This window comes from Brassica napus, chromosome C7, assembly GCF_020379485.1.
Source record: "Brassica napus cultivar Da-Ae chromosome C7, Da-Ae, whole genome shotgun sequence".
Lineage (NCBI taxonomy): Eukaryota > Viridiplantae > Streptophyta > Magnoliopsida > Brassicales > Brassicaceae > Brassica > Brassica napus.
Window position 1 is genome coordinate 46984111 of NC_063450.1, and position 14205 is coordinate 46998315.

The following is a 14205-nucleotide window of genomic DNA, read 5'->3' on the forward strand; positions in this document are numbered from 1 at the left end:
ATATTATTGAAATATATGTGTTACTCAGTTTATTTTTTGAAATATTTTATACAACCCAAATTTATAAAAATGTTTCATTAAATATATTTTTTTAAATTGTTGATTAAAATAGTATTGAAATACATATTTTATTATATTTTTATTTTTGAAATATTAGTTAAAATATTTATACAAATATTTTTGAATATAGTTGTTGATTAGAATATGAAATATCATATTTTAAATTTGAAAGCTTTTATATAAAAGGGAAACAGTTTAGTTTAGGAAAATAATTTATATAAATACTTTATTAAATTTTATTTGAAATAATTGTTCATTAAAATATTACTAAAATAATTTATTTTGTTATTTTATTATTTATAAAAAAAAATTTTAAGATAAAGCCCAAATTTTTAATATTTTCCCATGGTTTTAGCATTATTAACCATTAATAATTCTTTTAACAAGAAATGTTTTATTTAGGCCTGGACATTTTAACCTGGATCCGAAAACCTGAACCGGAACCGACCAAAAAATATCCGATCCGGAACCGAACCGAAAATTTGTTAGTACTTTTTGGGTTTAAATTTCTTTTTCCCGAAAGAACTGGAGCCAAAGGAACCGACCTGAATAGATCTAGACCCGAATAGACCCGACCCGTTAAGAACCGATCTGTGCCCAACTTAAAAACATGTATATCTAAATTTATGATTTTTTGTGTTCTGTTTTTTTTTTTTATGATTTAGTTGAAATATCTTTTGTTAACAACATTTGTTATTATTTTGTAACATTTTTTAAGTAATATGAACTTTTAAAATGTAAAATTTAAAGTTTAAAAATGTTTTATTTTAATTATTAATAGTTTCATTTAAGTTATTTTGTAAAATTTTAATGTATATGATAAATATCGACTAATTTTGATGGAATTAGGTGTGCCATGTATTTTCAGATCCTAAATATCCGAATCCGATCCGGATCCGATATAGACCCGAAAAATTACAGGTATATTATAGGTATTTTAATTGTAGATCTGAACCGACCCGGACCCGAGAATAACCGACCTGAATCCGACCCGAAAATTTCTAAGTACTTATTGGATATAAATATTTAGGATCCGAAAGATTCAGATCCGAAAGGAACCGGTCTGAACCCGATCTGAAGACCCAAACGCCCATGCCTAATTTTATTTTATTTTTGAAAAAGAAAGGAAAAAAAATGGAAAAAAAAAAAACTGGTAGCTTCATTGTATATAGTATGCGACCCACCCGAGAGAAAAACAGTTATATATTACGAAATAGTATATAGTAGAGTATAAAATATATCGTTACAGATTCAGACGAATAGTATAAAAGATATTAATGCCGTTACATCTTCCCCATTTGTAAACATCCCCCATATCAACTGCATCAACTGTTCCATCTTTTCTACAAGCTATTTAAAAGAGAAAAATTGAGTTTTTTTTTTTTTTTTTTGATTTAATCAACAATTTGGATTTCAGTTTTCAGTTACCTTTTAATTTAAATTTGTTGGAATAAGTTAAGCGGAAGCTAAAGCCGTACAAAAGGAGAAAAGATGATTATGCAGCGGCGGATTGGATTCCTATTATTTCTCGCCACTCACAGCTCTGTCGACTGGGAAAGCTGCAAAATCGCGAAGGTGTTCGTTCGTTCTCACTTCTCAGCTTCTTCTTCTTCGGCGGTTCCCCGGTTGAGGTGAGGCGTTTCCTGAGTTCATATAGTTTTAGCATTAGTGAACGAGCCTATCTCAGTAGATTAGACAAATTTGCCGTGGCGATTTTCTAGGTCAAAAATCGATGTATCTGATTTTTGATTTCAAAATGTTTCTTTTTTGTAGAAAAAATGGCGGAGGATGGAATCATTCAGCCACCTGAGGATATTGCTACTAAAACTATTGTGGAGAAAACAGCAAGTTTCCTTTCCAGAAATAAGGTGGATAAGAGTGAGATCATGCCCAGCGATGTTAGATACAATTTCCTGAGAAGCAAGACAGATCCTTCTCATGCATATTACAGCTACATGCTTTCTAAATACTCTGATGCTCATAGTCAAGGAGGTGGAGGAGCTGTGGAGTCTATTGGTGGTGCTGCTGTGAATATTGAACCTGATGATCACACCAAGGATCTCACAATCATTAATACACCTGCGCAAGTCCCAGCTATTACTCTTGCTGCGAGAGTAGCTTATCTTGTTTCTACACAGGGGGTGGACTTTGAGATGCAACTCAGAGACAGTCAAGTGAATGATACAAGGTTTAATTTTCTTAGGGATGCTTCACATGTGTGTCACGCATACTACCAGCGCAGCCTTGCCTACTTGTCTTTTGGGAATAAAAGTCAACTCAAAGCTCGGGCACAACCTCCTCCTGTGTTCAATACCCCTAACAGCTCAATTTTCCCTGTGGTATGGGCATTATTTTGTGTGGGCTTTGAAAGGGAATGTGACCCAGCTTGAGTTTCTTAGTCCAAAACATAGCTGGCACCCTTTTTACAATGAGTTTCAACGTGCCTACGAGATACTGTTCAAGCCCCCCAAAGATACCAAAGAACAGCTGTATAAGAGTGCCGAATACACAGACGCCATCCAGAAAGGTTTCTTACAACGTATTCAACTGGATGATCCTATCAAGGAGCGTAAATGGCTGGAGCAAGGGGAGAGGGCAATGATTGATTGGCATGATGCTACATCCAAACCATTTGCTATGAAGGAGGCTCAAGAGCTGCTACCACCTCAAGGACCAGATCCTAAGAGACAAAAGCTTGAGGTCTCACTTCTGGTTCCAGAAACCCAATTTCTCGCTCAACATCAGGTGATGCTTTCTACACACTCTTGTGATGTCTTTTTTTCTTCATTCTTCCTCTCGAGTTTGTATCCAACTTATAGTTTTACACATATCCCAGGGTTTGTCTTCACTTACGGTTTCTTTTCCAAACCGACAAGCCGTTGTGATCAAGGTGTCCTCGTTGTCCGCAAATGTTGCATCGTTGAAGCAGATAATAGCTGAAGTGATCCAAATTCCAGCGGACAAACACAAGTTAAGTGCAAAATCGGGGGTTTTGAAGGACGACAACATGACACTTGCACATTACAATGTGCGAGATGGAGATATCCTAACACTGTCTCTGTGAGGACAAAGATCGATAGATGGACAAGGCTTCTCAAATCTCTTAACTCTAGAAGAAGGGATTTCATTTTCTTACTCGGTTATAAAAGTTCTCTTTTCTTTTCCCAAAAGACGTCGTTAATATGTGTGTGATACCCCTGCGGTTTCAGTTTGATAACAAAGTATGAAAACAAGTACTACATTTCTTATATGGATCGCATATGGAGTTCAACCAAACATTAATCCATCTTTTTAAAAGCTTATAACTTTTGTTTTCACCAACGCTATAACTTACAGTATAGGTTTGGTTTTGCTATGGTTTAACCTTTTTTTTTTTTGTGCAACTGCTATGGTTCAACCTAAAAATCTATCTATTTAATGTATGATTTTTTTAAGTTGGACCATCTCTTAAAAAATACTAAACATATGTTTTTATAATATCTCAACAAAAATTAGTTATCTAGAAACTTTATTGAATGTGTTTATTTTTTAATTATTTAATTATAATCTTTTAATATCGACCACCCGAAATTATATTTTATTCTCTGTTTTTTTTTTCAAGAAAGTTTTCCGCATTTTCTCTAAAAAACAAAACATTCGCTTTGTGTTTGGCCCCTCCGGTCTCTGGCTCTCTCTCCGGGTGCCGTGAGGGTCCCTCCTCTTTCTTTTGGGCCGATTTTTTCTCGTGTTTCCAGGTAAAATGTAAAATTTTTATTAAAATAAAACATTTCCATATTTCAAAATATAGAAAGATCTCACCTAATTTTCGACTGACGACCTATAAAAAATGTTCCTAAACCCAAGAACAAGGGATCGACTATTCAAAAGTTCAACTAGAAAGTTAGGCGGCTAGAACTACCATTACTAGACCTAAACGCTGTAGTTTCGGATCTAAAGATCAATAATACATTACCTTTGATCACTGACTCTTGTCTTTAATGATGACTTCTTGTTTCCATAGCATCACCAACAATTCGGCAGAAATTTACTCTAACATAAATTCATAACTTTTTGTCTGTGTTGCTACCCGTCTTCACCGTTTGTTGTGCGTGAATTCCTCTTGACGATCTTTATAAAAGCTTGGATTATTCTTAGCATGGTATTAGCAATGGATCTTGGTAAAATTTCAATTTATGTGTTAGGATTGGAAACGATCATTGTACTCTCTTTGTGGTTCAATTCTAGTTTGTAATCCTTTGACAAACAATCAATGAATTTTAAGTGTTAAAAAAAAAATCATAACTTTTTATTTCTGATTTGCTTATAAATATAGATGTAGACACACAAGTAATAATTATAAGAGTTTCATAAAATTTTAGGTTTTTGCCAAATCCTCCCTTATTGGATTAGGTATTTATTTAGAAATCATTCCTTATTGAATGTATCATTTATAAAAAAAACCCTATTAAATCACCCCTTATTGGAAAATATGGATTTCATCAATGAGATTCATCAAAAGTTATTTTGGATTATTAAAAACTATATTTACCCTTCAAATCCAATAGAACAAAATACCATCTAAAGAGATGGAATTTAAGAATAAAAATTATTTCATATTTACTACCATATCCACGAGATCTTTGCGCCATATCAAAATTATCGGAGCTTGTAGCCAAAACATTGTCCACAAAAAGGTCTGAAAATGAAGATGGCGTTGAAGGCAGGGAAGAGTTATAAACAAATTGAGCGCTGGTTTCGACTGATGGGGACATAGACTGAGAGGGGGAGGTCACAACATCCAGCTGTATATCTTCTTCTAACATGGCTAGATTAGCAAATCTGTTTGATCCTTTTGCATTACTTAACTGTAAGCAACTATCTCGGAGGCCATCTACACTAGATTTACATTTCAAATCCACCACAAGGGTAGACAGTGATAGTGTACCTGCAGCAGCAAAGACTAAAGGAGCAGAAGAAGTAGGTGAAACAGAAGTTGAGGTAGTGATGTTCCCGATGAAACCAGAATCAGTGTTAAATTGTGTAGTTTCCGGAACACATACTATATCAGATGGAGAAGCGCTTATAGCTGTGGAATTATCTGCTGGTGAGCTTATAGGAGGGGCAGGATCAGTTTCCATTGATGCAGAATGAGTTATTTGGAGGGTTGAGACATTTGCATCAGTGTTGTATGCAGTAGCTTCAGATGGTACATGGAAACATACCTCTTCAGCTAACAAACCTTACTTCTCTTGCGGTCTTCAACATCTCCTAAAAAAATATATCAGGCAAAAGATGTTGACGTAAAGTAGCCGGTATTGAACGGGAACGTATCAGAAGTTTGCGATCTGAAGAAGCGGCCATGCTCCGCCTTCAAGAGCTAGAGCTGGTAGAAAATCTCTCTTGAATCCTTCTTTAACTTGAGATGTGTTCTTGCCCCTAGCTTATCCCTTTTTTTTTTTTGGAACGCAAAAGAAAACCCGTAGCTTATCCCATTATGTGAAGAATATAAGTAGATCTATGGGGCCAAAGATAAGACCATCCATTGCCACTGTGCCACAAAACGTGTTGACTTTGAGACATATCGAAGCTTCAGTTTTATGAATTTATCAAGGCCTCCGTACCTGCGATACCGCAAGTATAACAGTTTTGCTGGATTAGGTGAGATGCAAACATGGGGATTTATAGCTAAATGATTATGAAAGAAGCAGGAAAGAAACCAGAAGTGGTTGCTACCAAAAACGAAGGAAAGCGAGGTTAGAGAGAGAAAGTTAGAGAGAAAACTCTGGGGATCCGGCGGTCGGTCGGCGCGTGAGCGTCCGTGCCGCCGCCGGAGTCCTGTCTTTCTTCAGAATAAATCGCCAGTCCCTGTCTCCCCCTTTCTTTTTCCGGTTTCCGCCGTTCGGAGATCTGGTCAGCCATCAACCGCCGTGGTTATGATGCTGGAGTCACGACGCGTTTGCGGGAAGGATGGGGGGTTAAGTTGTGCGTTCTTAGTTTCCGGGAGACGGAGGCTCTCACAGATCCGTCGCCGCCGGTCCTTGCATCCGCGGCGGGGAAGCTTCCTTAGTTCCGCCGTCGTCGGCTCTAGTCCCCGGGGGGTGAAGGCTATCACAGCTTCGCGTCGCCGGATCTCGTCCCCTAGTATTTTAGGGTTTGATCTTTTTAGTTTAATTTTATATCATCGCTTAGTCTTACGTTTTGTTTGTGCTCGCGTCGGAGGAGAGAGAAGATCTCCGGTGGAAACGGTTATGTTGCATGCGATATTTTCTTTGGGTGGTTGTGGTGAACGGTGGTGGAGGTGATCTCGCCATGGCGATCGATCCCTTCAGGTTTTAGAGGCCCAAAGACGCTTGCGGTGAGGTTAGGTGGAGCTGCGGAGCTCCGGTTTGGTCGTGAGATCCGAAGGATGGATCTCCGGCGAAGTTGAGAGGTGGCGGAGAGGAGACGCCCGTGTGACACGTGCCCCCTCATCATCGAGGATGGCAACACGTGTCCTCGCATCGAAACAACAGAAAATCGAGGCGGCTGCTCTCTCGCCGGTTTAGGAGATTAGGGTTTCTCAAGTTCGGCCGGTGGTTATGGGCCCATTTGGTTATCGAGTTTGTGTTTCATTCTGGGCTTTTTTTGTATTTTAACTGGGCTAGGCCCGTATCCTTTAATATTAAAAAAACATATTGACGGAAAAAAAAGAAAGAAACCAGAAGTGGCCAACATTACCGACAAAACCAAGTCCAAACATGCTTGTGATAGCTACTTGCTTCCAGTTGAGCTTGAAATCTGCGTCTTTATTTGTGTCCTGTTATATGGAAACATAGATTAGCAATATATTAACAGATCTATTCATCCGGCAACCTATATATATGTCAATACTTTAGCCACAAAATCAGAGCAATATATAACAACCGTAGATATAATTTTTTTCCCCTACCAACCTATATCCATAGACCTTAGACACAAATAGGAATAGAAGGTTGTGGCCGAAACTATTATTAAAATATTTTAGAAATATCTTACCAAATCCTACCAAAGTCTCCTTTTAAATCTCCATCAAAATCCTTGAATTCAACAAAACCCTCCATCAAAATCATAGAATTCAACAATACCCTCTAAATCTTAAAATCTTGAAAACCTTCTCAAACTCCTAATTCAATAAGCCCCCCTAATATATAAAATATTAGTAAATATTTGAGGTTTTATAACGGGCATAATATATAGTCGTGCATCGTAAATTAAATATGTGTCTATAAAATAAATTATATCAACAATGGTGATACGCATATTATTCAATCAGTTGATAATACATAAGTTTGTTAAATTTTATAAAATTAATTAACTGTTTTGACTTATATTAATTTAATATTATGCATAATTTTTAAGAATACAGTTATTGTCACACATATATTTTAGATAATTTGAGACTGGGTCACATGACATGAGCTTTCAAAATTTTCAAGTATAATCGAAAGGCAGAAAGATATAGAGAAGAGATAAAACACTGAAGACACAAAAACCTGCAAGTTTAGGCTCCTTAGGAACCTTGTGGTTATAAAGTGTCTGATTCTCTTCACTATCATACATGTAGAGGTGTCAAATGGGCGGACCGTCCAATGGTTGCCCATGTCCATATACAAACGGGTTTAATATGGACAAACTCATTTTTTCCATTGGTTTTTATTGGACAAAATGTGGAAAACCATTAAGAAAATGGTCTTTGTTGGTTTTGGGGTTTATGGACATGGACTGTCCAATGGTCACAAAACCTAGGTTTTCTAAAATTTAAGTTTTTCCGTTAAAATCGTAAAATCGATTTTTTCGCTTCAATTTTGATATCAAATTTTCCCGCCAGAACCAGAAAATCGAGTTTTTCCGTCAAAACCGCAAAATTGAGTTTTTCTTCAAAACGTAAAATCGAATTTTCCTGCCAAAAACGGAAAATCGACTTTTCCTGCCAAAACCGCAAAATCGACTTTTCTCGCCAAAACCGAAATTGTTGTACTTATGAACTTATGTATTATTGTACTTATGAATTTATGGATGAATTTTAATTTTATGAACTTGTATATGTAATTGTAGGCTTATAAATTAAAATTTTCTTATATGGTCATTATGGACCCCATGGCAAAACCGAAAAATCGAGTTTCTCTGCCAAAATCAGAAAATCTAGTTTTCCGCCAAAACCGCAAAAATGAGTTTTTCCGCCAAAATTGCAAAATCGAGTTTTCCCGTCAAAACTGCAAAATTAAGTTTTTCCGCCAAAACCGCAAAATCGATTTTTCCCGCCAAGACCGGAATTGTTGTACTTATGAACTTATGCATTGTTGTACTTTTGAATTTATGGATGAATTTTAATTTTATGAACTTGTATATATAATTGTAGGCCTATAAATTAAAATTTAAAATTTCTTATATGGTCATTATGGACCCCATGGCAGCCCATGAAAATATGGGTGTTAGTGGGTATGGTCCTTAATGGACATGGTTCTTAATGGACATGGTCACTTTCTGTCTGCAAACAATTAGTGGGCAAATGGATATAGGCTAATGGACATGGGCTCGCCCAGTTTACAGCTCTACATACATGTACCAAACATAAACACACAACACAACAAGAAGGCACTATTTTGATGCCGAGCGAAAACACTCACCGCTCCATATTGTTTTCGTTCGAAGTCTAAAGAGGTAAGCCAGATCTTTAAAAACGTTACCAGCTCCATCGAGATTTATACAAATACTTTTGTCTAAAAAATCCAAATAGATGCTGAAATCTGATCGTTGGAGATGGGGTTTTAGCACAGGAAACAAAAAGTAAAACACAAAAGCCCTGAAAACTATAAATGTGCGCTGCATCATGAACTACTCTTATTATTCTGGAAGACGAACCAGACTTGGAACATATACATAGCAAAGGTTATGACAACCATAACCCAAACTATGCCCTGCTACCTCCGCAACTTGTTTTTTAATCTTACCATCACTTATTTCGTAAATGACGACGTCAATATAGTTCTTCGTGGCATTGAATTCCCCGCACCATGCAATGATAGTACTGGTCTTGTGGTCGATGAAGTATGTAGGGAAATTGTAATATGGCGCAGAATGTAATATCGGGAGGTCAGGGCCAGTAACGTTTAAATACTTACTCCAACAAACAACCTCATCAGTCACCTTGTTTGTAGTCCACAATTCAATGTTCACACGTTTATGCTGATGTAGTAAAGAAAGCCTATCTCCTCCAAAACTTGAGAGGACTAATGTACTAGCACAACACAGAGAGGTACATTCAGTTTCAAAGGGAACACCACAGCCTATGTCTTTGAATGTCTCTGCAGTGAAATCAAGACTTTGGACGAAGATTTCGGTTTCCAAATTACCCTTCTTCCTATGAGCAATCCAGTACATGTTTCCATTCATCGACAAAGATTGATAATGAGGAAACCAAAGCTTTACACACGAATCGAGAGCAGCATCAACACTTCTCCAGAGTTTAGACTTGCACTCATATATCTCGAGACCTGAATTTTTCATAACATTAAACCTCATGATCTTGTAGTTTTCACGAGATACACTGTTGTATCCAAAACCATAGACGATACTATACCTTTCGAATTGTCTCGAGGGTTCAATCCAATAGAATCTCCTCAAAACCGGATTCCAAATTACAAGCTTACTAGTATCTCCTTCAATACATTGACATAGCAATAAACCGTCGCAGTGGATCATTCGACGAATTTCAGGTGTACCTTGAAAACGTGAGCGAGCTTGGGTCTCAAGATTGAAGAGGTTAACTGATTCATTGTGATGCGCCAGTTGTATGAATTGTTCCCGGGAGAGATCCAAGTGTTTGTAGATGAATCTCTTGTCGTTAAGAAGAGAATACCATTGTTTGCATATGGATTTAAATCGTACCAAAGATCCGTGTGGAATCCTGTAAAGTATCTCTTCTACTAACTCAAAAGGTAGCACAGGTGAACGCTTTGACAACTTTGAAGAAGCCATGTAAATATTCGGAAAACTATTAGGTAGTCGAAGATCAAATCTAATTTAGGTTTTGTGAACATTTTGTATATATAGCCTTTCCAACTTAAATTTCTATAATACCCTTAATCTTAAAATTGCTGAAATAAAAAGCAAATTATTATAAAGGAGGAAACAAATAAGTAAACTGAGAAAAGAAATCAACAAATAAGTAGCTTTGTAGGATTTTTTTTTTTTTTTACATAAATACGTGTTTTCCATTTTTTTCTTCTCGAGTATATTGGAAAATTAATATCTATAACAGTTTGTTATTTTCAGGATATAATTTTCTAATCTAATTAAAAAGTCCAGTGATATAGACTGTAATGTATTTATAACAATGATTTATATTAGGGAAAATTATGAAAATAGAACAAAAATTTACTAATATTACTACGTACTATCTATACTATTAATTATTTAAGAAACGATTTAGCTGATTTGGTTGATTTTTCATGATTTTAGGCTGCATCAATAATTTTAATTAAAAATTTCATATTCATATGTTTAAAGAAAAACAGTTTTTATGTAATTATTATGAATAATATTAAATAAGAGTAATGTTGGAAAGACTATACAGTATATATAAAACTGGCTCATTTTTGGAGTTAATAGGCTCCCTAGGCAAAACTCCACTGAAAATTTCAAGCTCGTCACAAGAAACCTAGAGAAAAACATGATCATGATGTATTTGATTGACTAATGACTGACCATGATCATTATGTATGCTAAAAAGAGCATATGAAACTTTTTGTTAAGTTTTATCATTATTTGATTATTCCACTAACCAAATCCTTACAAATCATTACAATCTGCTTGACTAGACACAGTACATAGTTATATGAATCTACAATGATTATCCTTACTAGCTCTACAGGGCATTATTTAAATATGTTAATGTAGCCATTACATAGAGAAAACCATACGTATATAACAGGCTAGAGAGAGTTAAGTAAGTAGAATATTGGTGTTGTAGGTGCCTCCGGCGGTCCAATCTGCTGGAAGAGCATTCTGGGATTCGACCCAGTTGAGACCGGCGCTTCCATAGACTAAAAACCTCAAAGAGAGAGTGCCTCTTGGTGGATTCTGATAATCATGAACCGCTCCAAACACTCTTCTCATGCGTTTCCACTCTTTGCAGTCCTCCTGAATCATATAGTCATGTTCAAATCTACTCACAAAACGTCAAAACTCTTTTGCATACAACTATGCTTTGAACCTCCAAATTTTTAAGAGTTAATATATATTTATAAATCAGGTACTTTGTTCGCACATACGGATATAATCATCTTATACTTATTAGTTATATATGTCTTATTATAATTTAACGTACATTTTATTTTTTCAAAAACTTCAAATCAAACATCAAATATTTATATATGACAATTATTTTCATCAAAATGTATATGTTTAGTTTTGTGTTGAAACTTTAAAAATACTCACATATTAGAAATATTTTATAAAATATCTTTATACAAAATTTTTACTTGATTAATATTTAACTATAAATTTTCATATCTTAAGTTTTGAATTTTTACAACTAAAAACATTATTTCCAGGTAAAAACACAATATAAATAAAAATTATCTTATTTCTTAAAATATGTTTTTATTTGACATTTTATTATATTAATTTATAATCAATTGTCTAATATAACATATATATTTAATATTATTAATATTTTTTTTAATTATATAAAATATATTAAAAAATTCATTAATGGTATCATTGACATTAATTACTTTAACTGTCAACGGGAGAGCTCAAATGCTAAAAAATCACTTCATAGATAATAATATAGATTCCTAAATTTTTTTAAAAAAATTATTAAAACTTTTACTAAATTGTCTATGCTTCTCAATATTTTAGGACCGGTCATGTATTAACGATGAGCGTCTGCAGAATACATAGTGTTAAAGTTCAATAAGTGTTGAAACTAGCGCTAAACATCCTCAAAAACTAGATATTATGTTAAAAGTGATCAATTACCTGCCAGAATTCAACGGCGAGGATGTCGTTGACACCACCAACGTACAAGATAAGGACGGCAAGATAATGAGGATTATAGCTTTTCTCATGGATCTTATACACCAGATTGTACCCTCCGTACCGGCAAGGGACCCTCTGGTACTCAACGTCAACCACACCAAAAGAGTAGAGCTGAAACTCTGTGCCCGGTCGAGCCATACGTCCGTACGCCTTAGGGCTAAAGATGAAGTCCGTACCATCTCCTTCTCCATAGTCCGTAGCCACTACGTATACTCCTTCCTCATTGCAGTGTGGAGGTATTTTGCATCTCACCTTTTTTAATAATTAATAATTAATGATATTAGTTTAGTAATGATAGTCTAATTACATGTATATAGCAATAGCATACTGTTGTTGATGAAATATTAGATTAGATAAAATATGAAAACCTGGTAACAAGCACCACAGCCAGCTCCATTTTTCCATAGTCGAGATGAAACACCACTTACTTCACCATCATTGATATCTCTTCCAAATTCTCCATACCCACATGCTCCTCCTAAATAATATTCATATTCTCATCAGTAAATATTTATTTTTTTATCAGCAGATTGTTTTGAAAAAACTATATATTAAACGTAATGTCATACTCGACCCAAAGACATCATCTTCCTATAAACCATATACAGATCCGGTCCAAAACAAAAGCCGGTTAAACCTTCATTTAAGAGACATCTAATATGAAAAAAGCATTTAAGTTAAAATATTTTAGGCTTTTAAAAAAATATTCATATGTGGAGTATATATTAAGAGTTTGGATAAACTTGGTAGATGTTACATAAGAAATAATAATTATTAAGCTTGATAATGATATTGACTATTTGAGTTGTTTCTGTTAATGTAGCTTTTCCAATCATGCTTCATAATATTATAAAAATAAAATAATCAATTTACTCAAATATATATACATAAGAAAATAATTCAAATACGTACGGGAATTTCCTTTGCAGTCGGGGCTGCCATAATAAGTAGCTCTAGAGCTAACAAAGTCATCAGATAGACAAAGAAGAGGCAAGAGGACAATGACTTGAACAAGCAGAAGAAGCAAAACGTGAGACTTCTTCATATGGTTATATGTAACTATTGCAATACTATTTTAAAAGTGGTTTGGGAAATAGATTAGTGTTACAAAAGATATGTGATGGTAGAGGAGAAGTCTAATATGGTATTTATAGTTGAAGGTAGAGTGCTTATTATAATATTATAAGCATTTGCTCAAGCATTGTTACTATTTCTTTTCTTTCCACTTGGCAAAAGCTATCTCAAATTTATATTTTCGCTAAAAACGCGTACTTGCACTACCCAAGTAAGAAATTGGGGAGGTAAGAGGTTGGTCGTGACCTAAACCTAGTTTCAATGTCATTATCATTATTTTCTTATAGCTGGGGATCACATATCGAAATTCTTTTTTTTTTTTTGAATGAAAGTAAAATTATAATCAAACAAAAACTGTGTTACATCTTGTGCTTCTGTTTTACTTATGAACTCATAAGGCAATAAAAATAAAAGATTCTAACCACCTATTACGATGGTGTTAGATCTTCTCTCGTGCCAAACCAAGTACGCAGACTTCTCTCCAAGTAGGCGTGGCCTCTTGCTTTGACTGCAAGCAGATGCAATCTGATCGTTTTATCAACGAGTTTGCTCAGAGTAATGGCATCCTTTGGTTCTTCACCATGTCTCCTCGAGTTTCTTTCCCTCCAGATACTGTGAACTGCTGCCTGCAGGGAGTATCTGATAAGGAACAATTCTGTGGCAGGAAAGATCGAGCCAGATATTATAGTGATAATGGTATTCCAGTCTGTGGTAAAGCCATCTTTGAGAAGCCCTTGTACCAATGATTTCCAAACCTTAGATGAGTAGGTACATTGGAAAAAGAGATGATGGCAAGTCTCTTGCACTTCATGACATAGAGTACACTCTGCGTTTATGGTAGCATTCCAAGCTTGCATTTTATACTTTTGAGAAATTTACCTATCGTATATGTTTTGCGGTGAAAGGAGTAAAGATACATATATTGCAAAGTTAAGTTACATTTATTGATTATACAATTTTCTGATCATGATTAGTAAACAAGAAAATTCGAAAGCAAACTATATTAGTTGATTTTAAAGAAACCAAATT

The 14205-nt window shown here is 35.1% G+C and overlaps 3 protein-coding genes across 4 annotated transcripts; 1 reads left to right on the forward strand and 2 right to left on the reverse strand.

The window, feature by feature from the left end:
• Window positions 1–380: 380 nt before the first annotated feature.
• Window positions 381–3362, forward strand: LOC106440144 (probable splicing factor 3A subunit 1). Of its 2 annotated transcripts, XM_022705991.2 has the most exons (3): window positions 760–1691; window positions 1834–2805; window positions 2897–3362. In XM_022705991.2, exons 2-3 carry the CDS (start codon window positions 2239–2241, stop codon window positions 3122–3124), a joined length of 795 nt encoding a protein of 264 aa, XP_022561712.2. In that variant the 5' UTR covers window positions 760–1691; window positions 1834–2238; the 3' UTR covers window positions 3125–3362. The 2 variants fall into 2 exon arrangements, with proteins under 2 accessions (XP_048618856.1, XP_022561712.2); XM_048762899.1 differs by having other exon boundaries at window positions 381–1691; window positions 1834–3362.
• Window positions 3363–7799: 4437 nt separating this feature from the next.
• On the reverse strand, window positions 7800–10544 carry LOC106440143 (putative F-box protein At3g22650). The gene has a single exon (XM_013881744.3). The coding sequence runs from the start codon at window positions 10033–10035 to the stop codon at window positions 8902–8904; it is 1134 nt and encodes a 377-aa protein (XP_013737198.2). The 5' UTR covers window positions 10036–10544; the 3' UTR covers window positions 7800–8901.
• A 231-nt stretch (window positions 10545–10775) lies between these two features.
• On the reverse strand, window positions 10776–13243 carry LOC106440145 (expansin-like B1). Its single transcript, XM_013881747.3, has 4 exons — window positions 13015–13243; window positions 12471–12580; window positions 12043–12354; window positions 10776–11199 (listed from the first exon to the last, which is right to left on the reverse strand). The coding sequence occupies exons 1-4, from the start codon at window positions 13145–13147 to the stop codon at window positions 11002–11004; spliced, it is 753 nt and encodes a 250-aa protein (XP_013737201.2). The 5' UTR covers window positions 13148–13243; the 3' UTR covers window positions 10776–11001.
• Window positions 13244–14205: the final 962 nt, after the last annotated feature.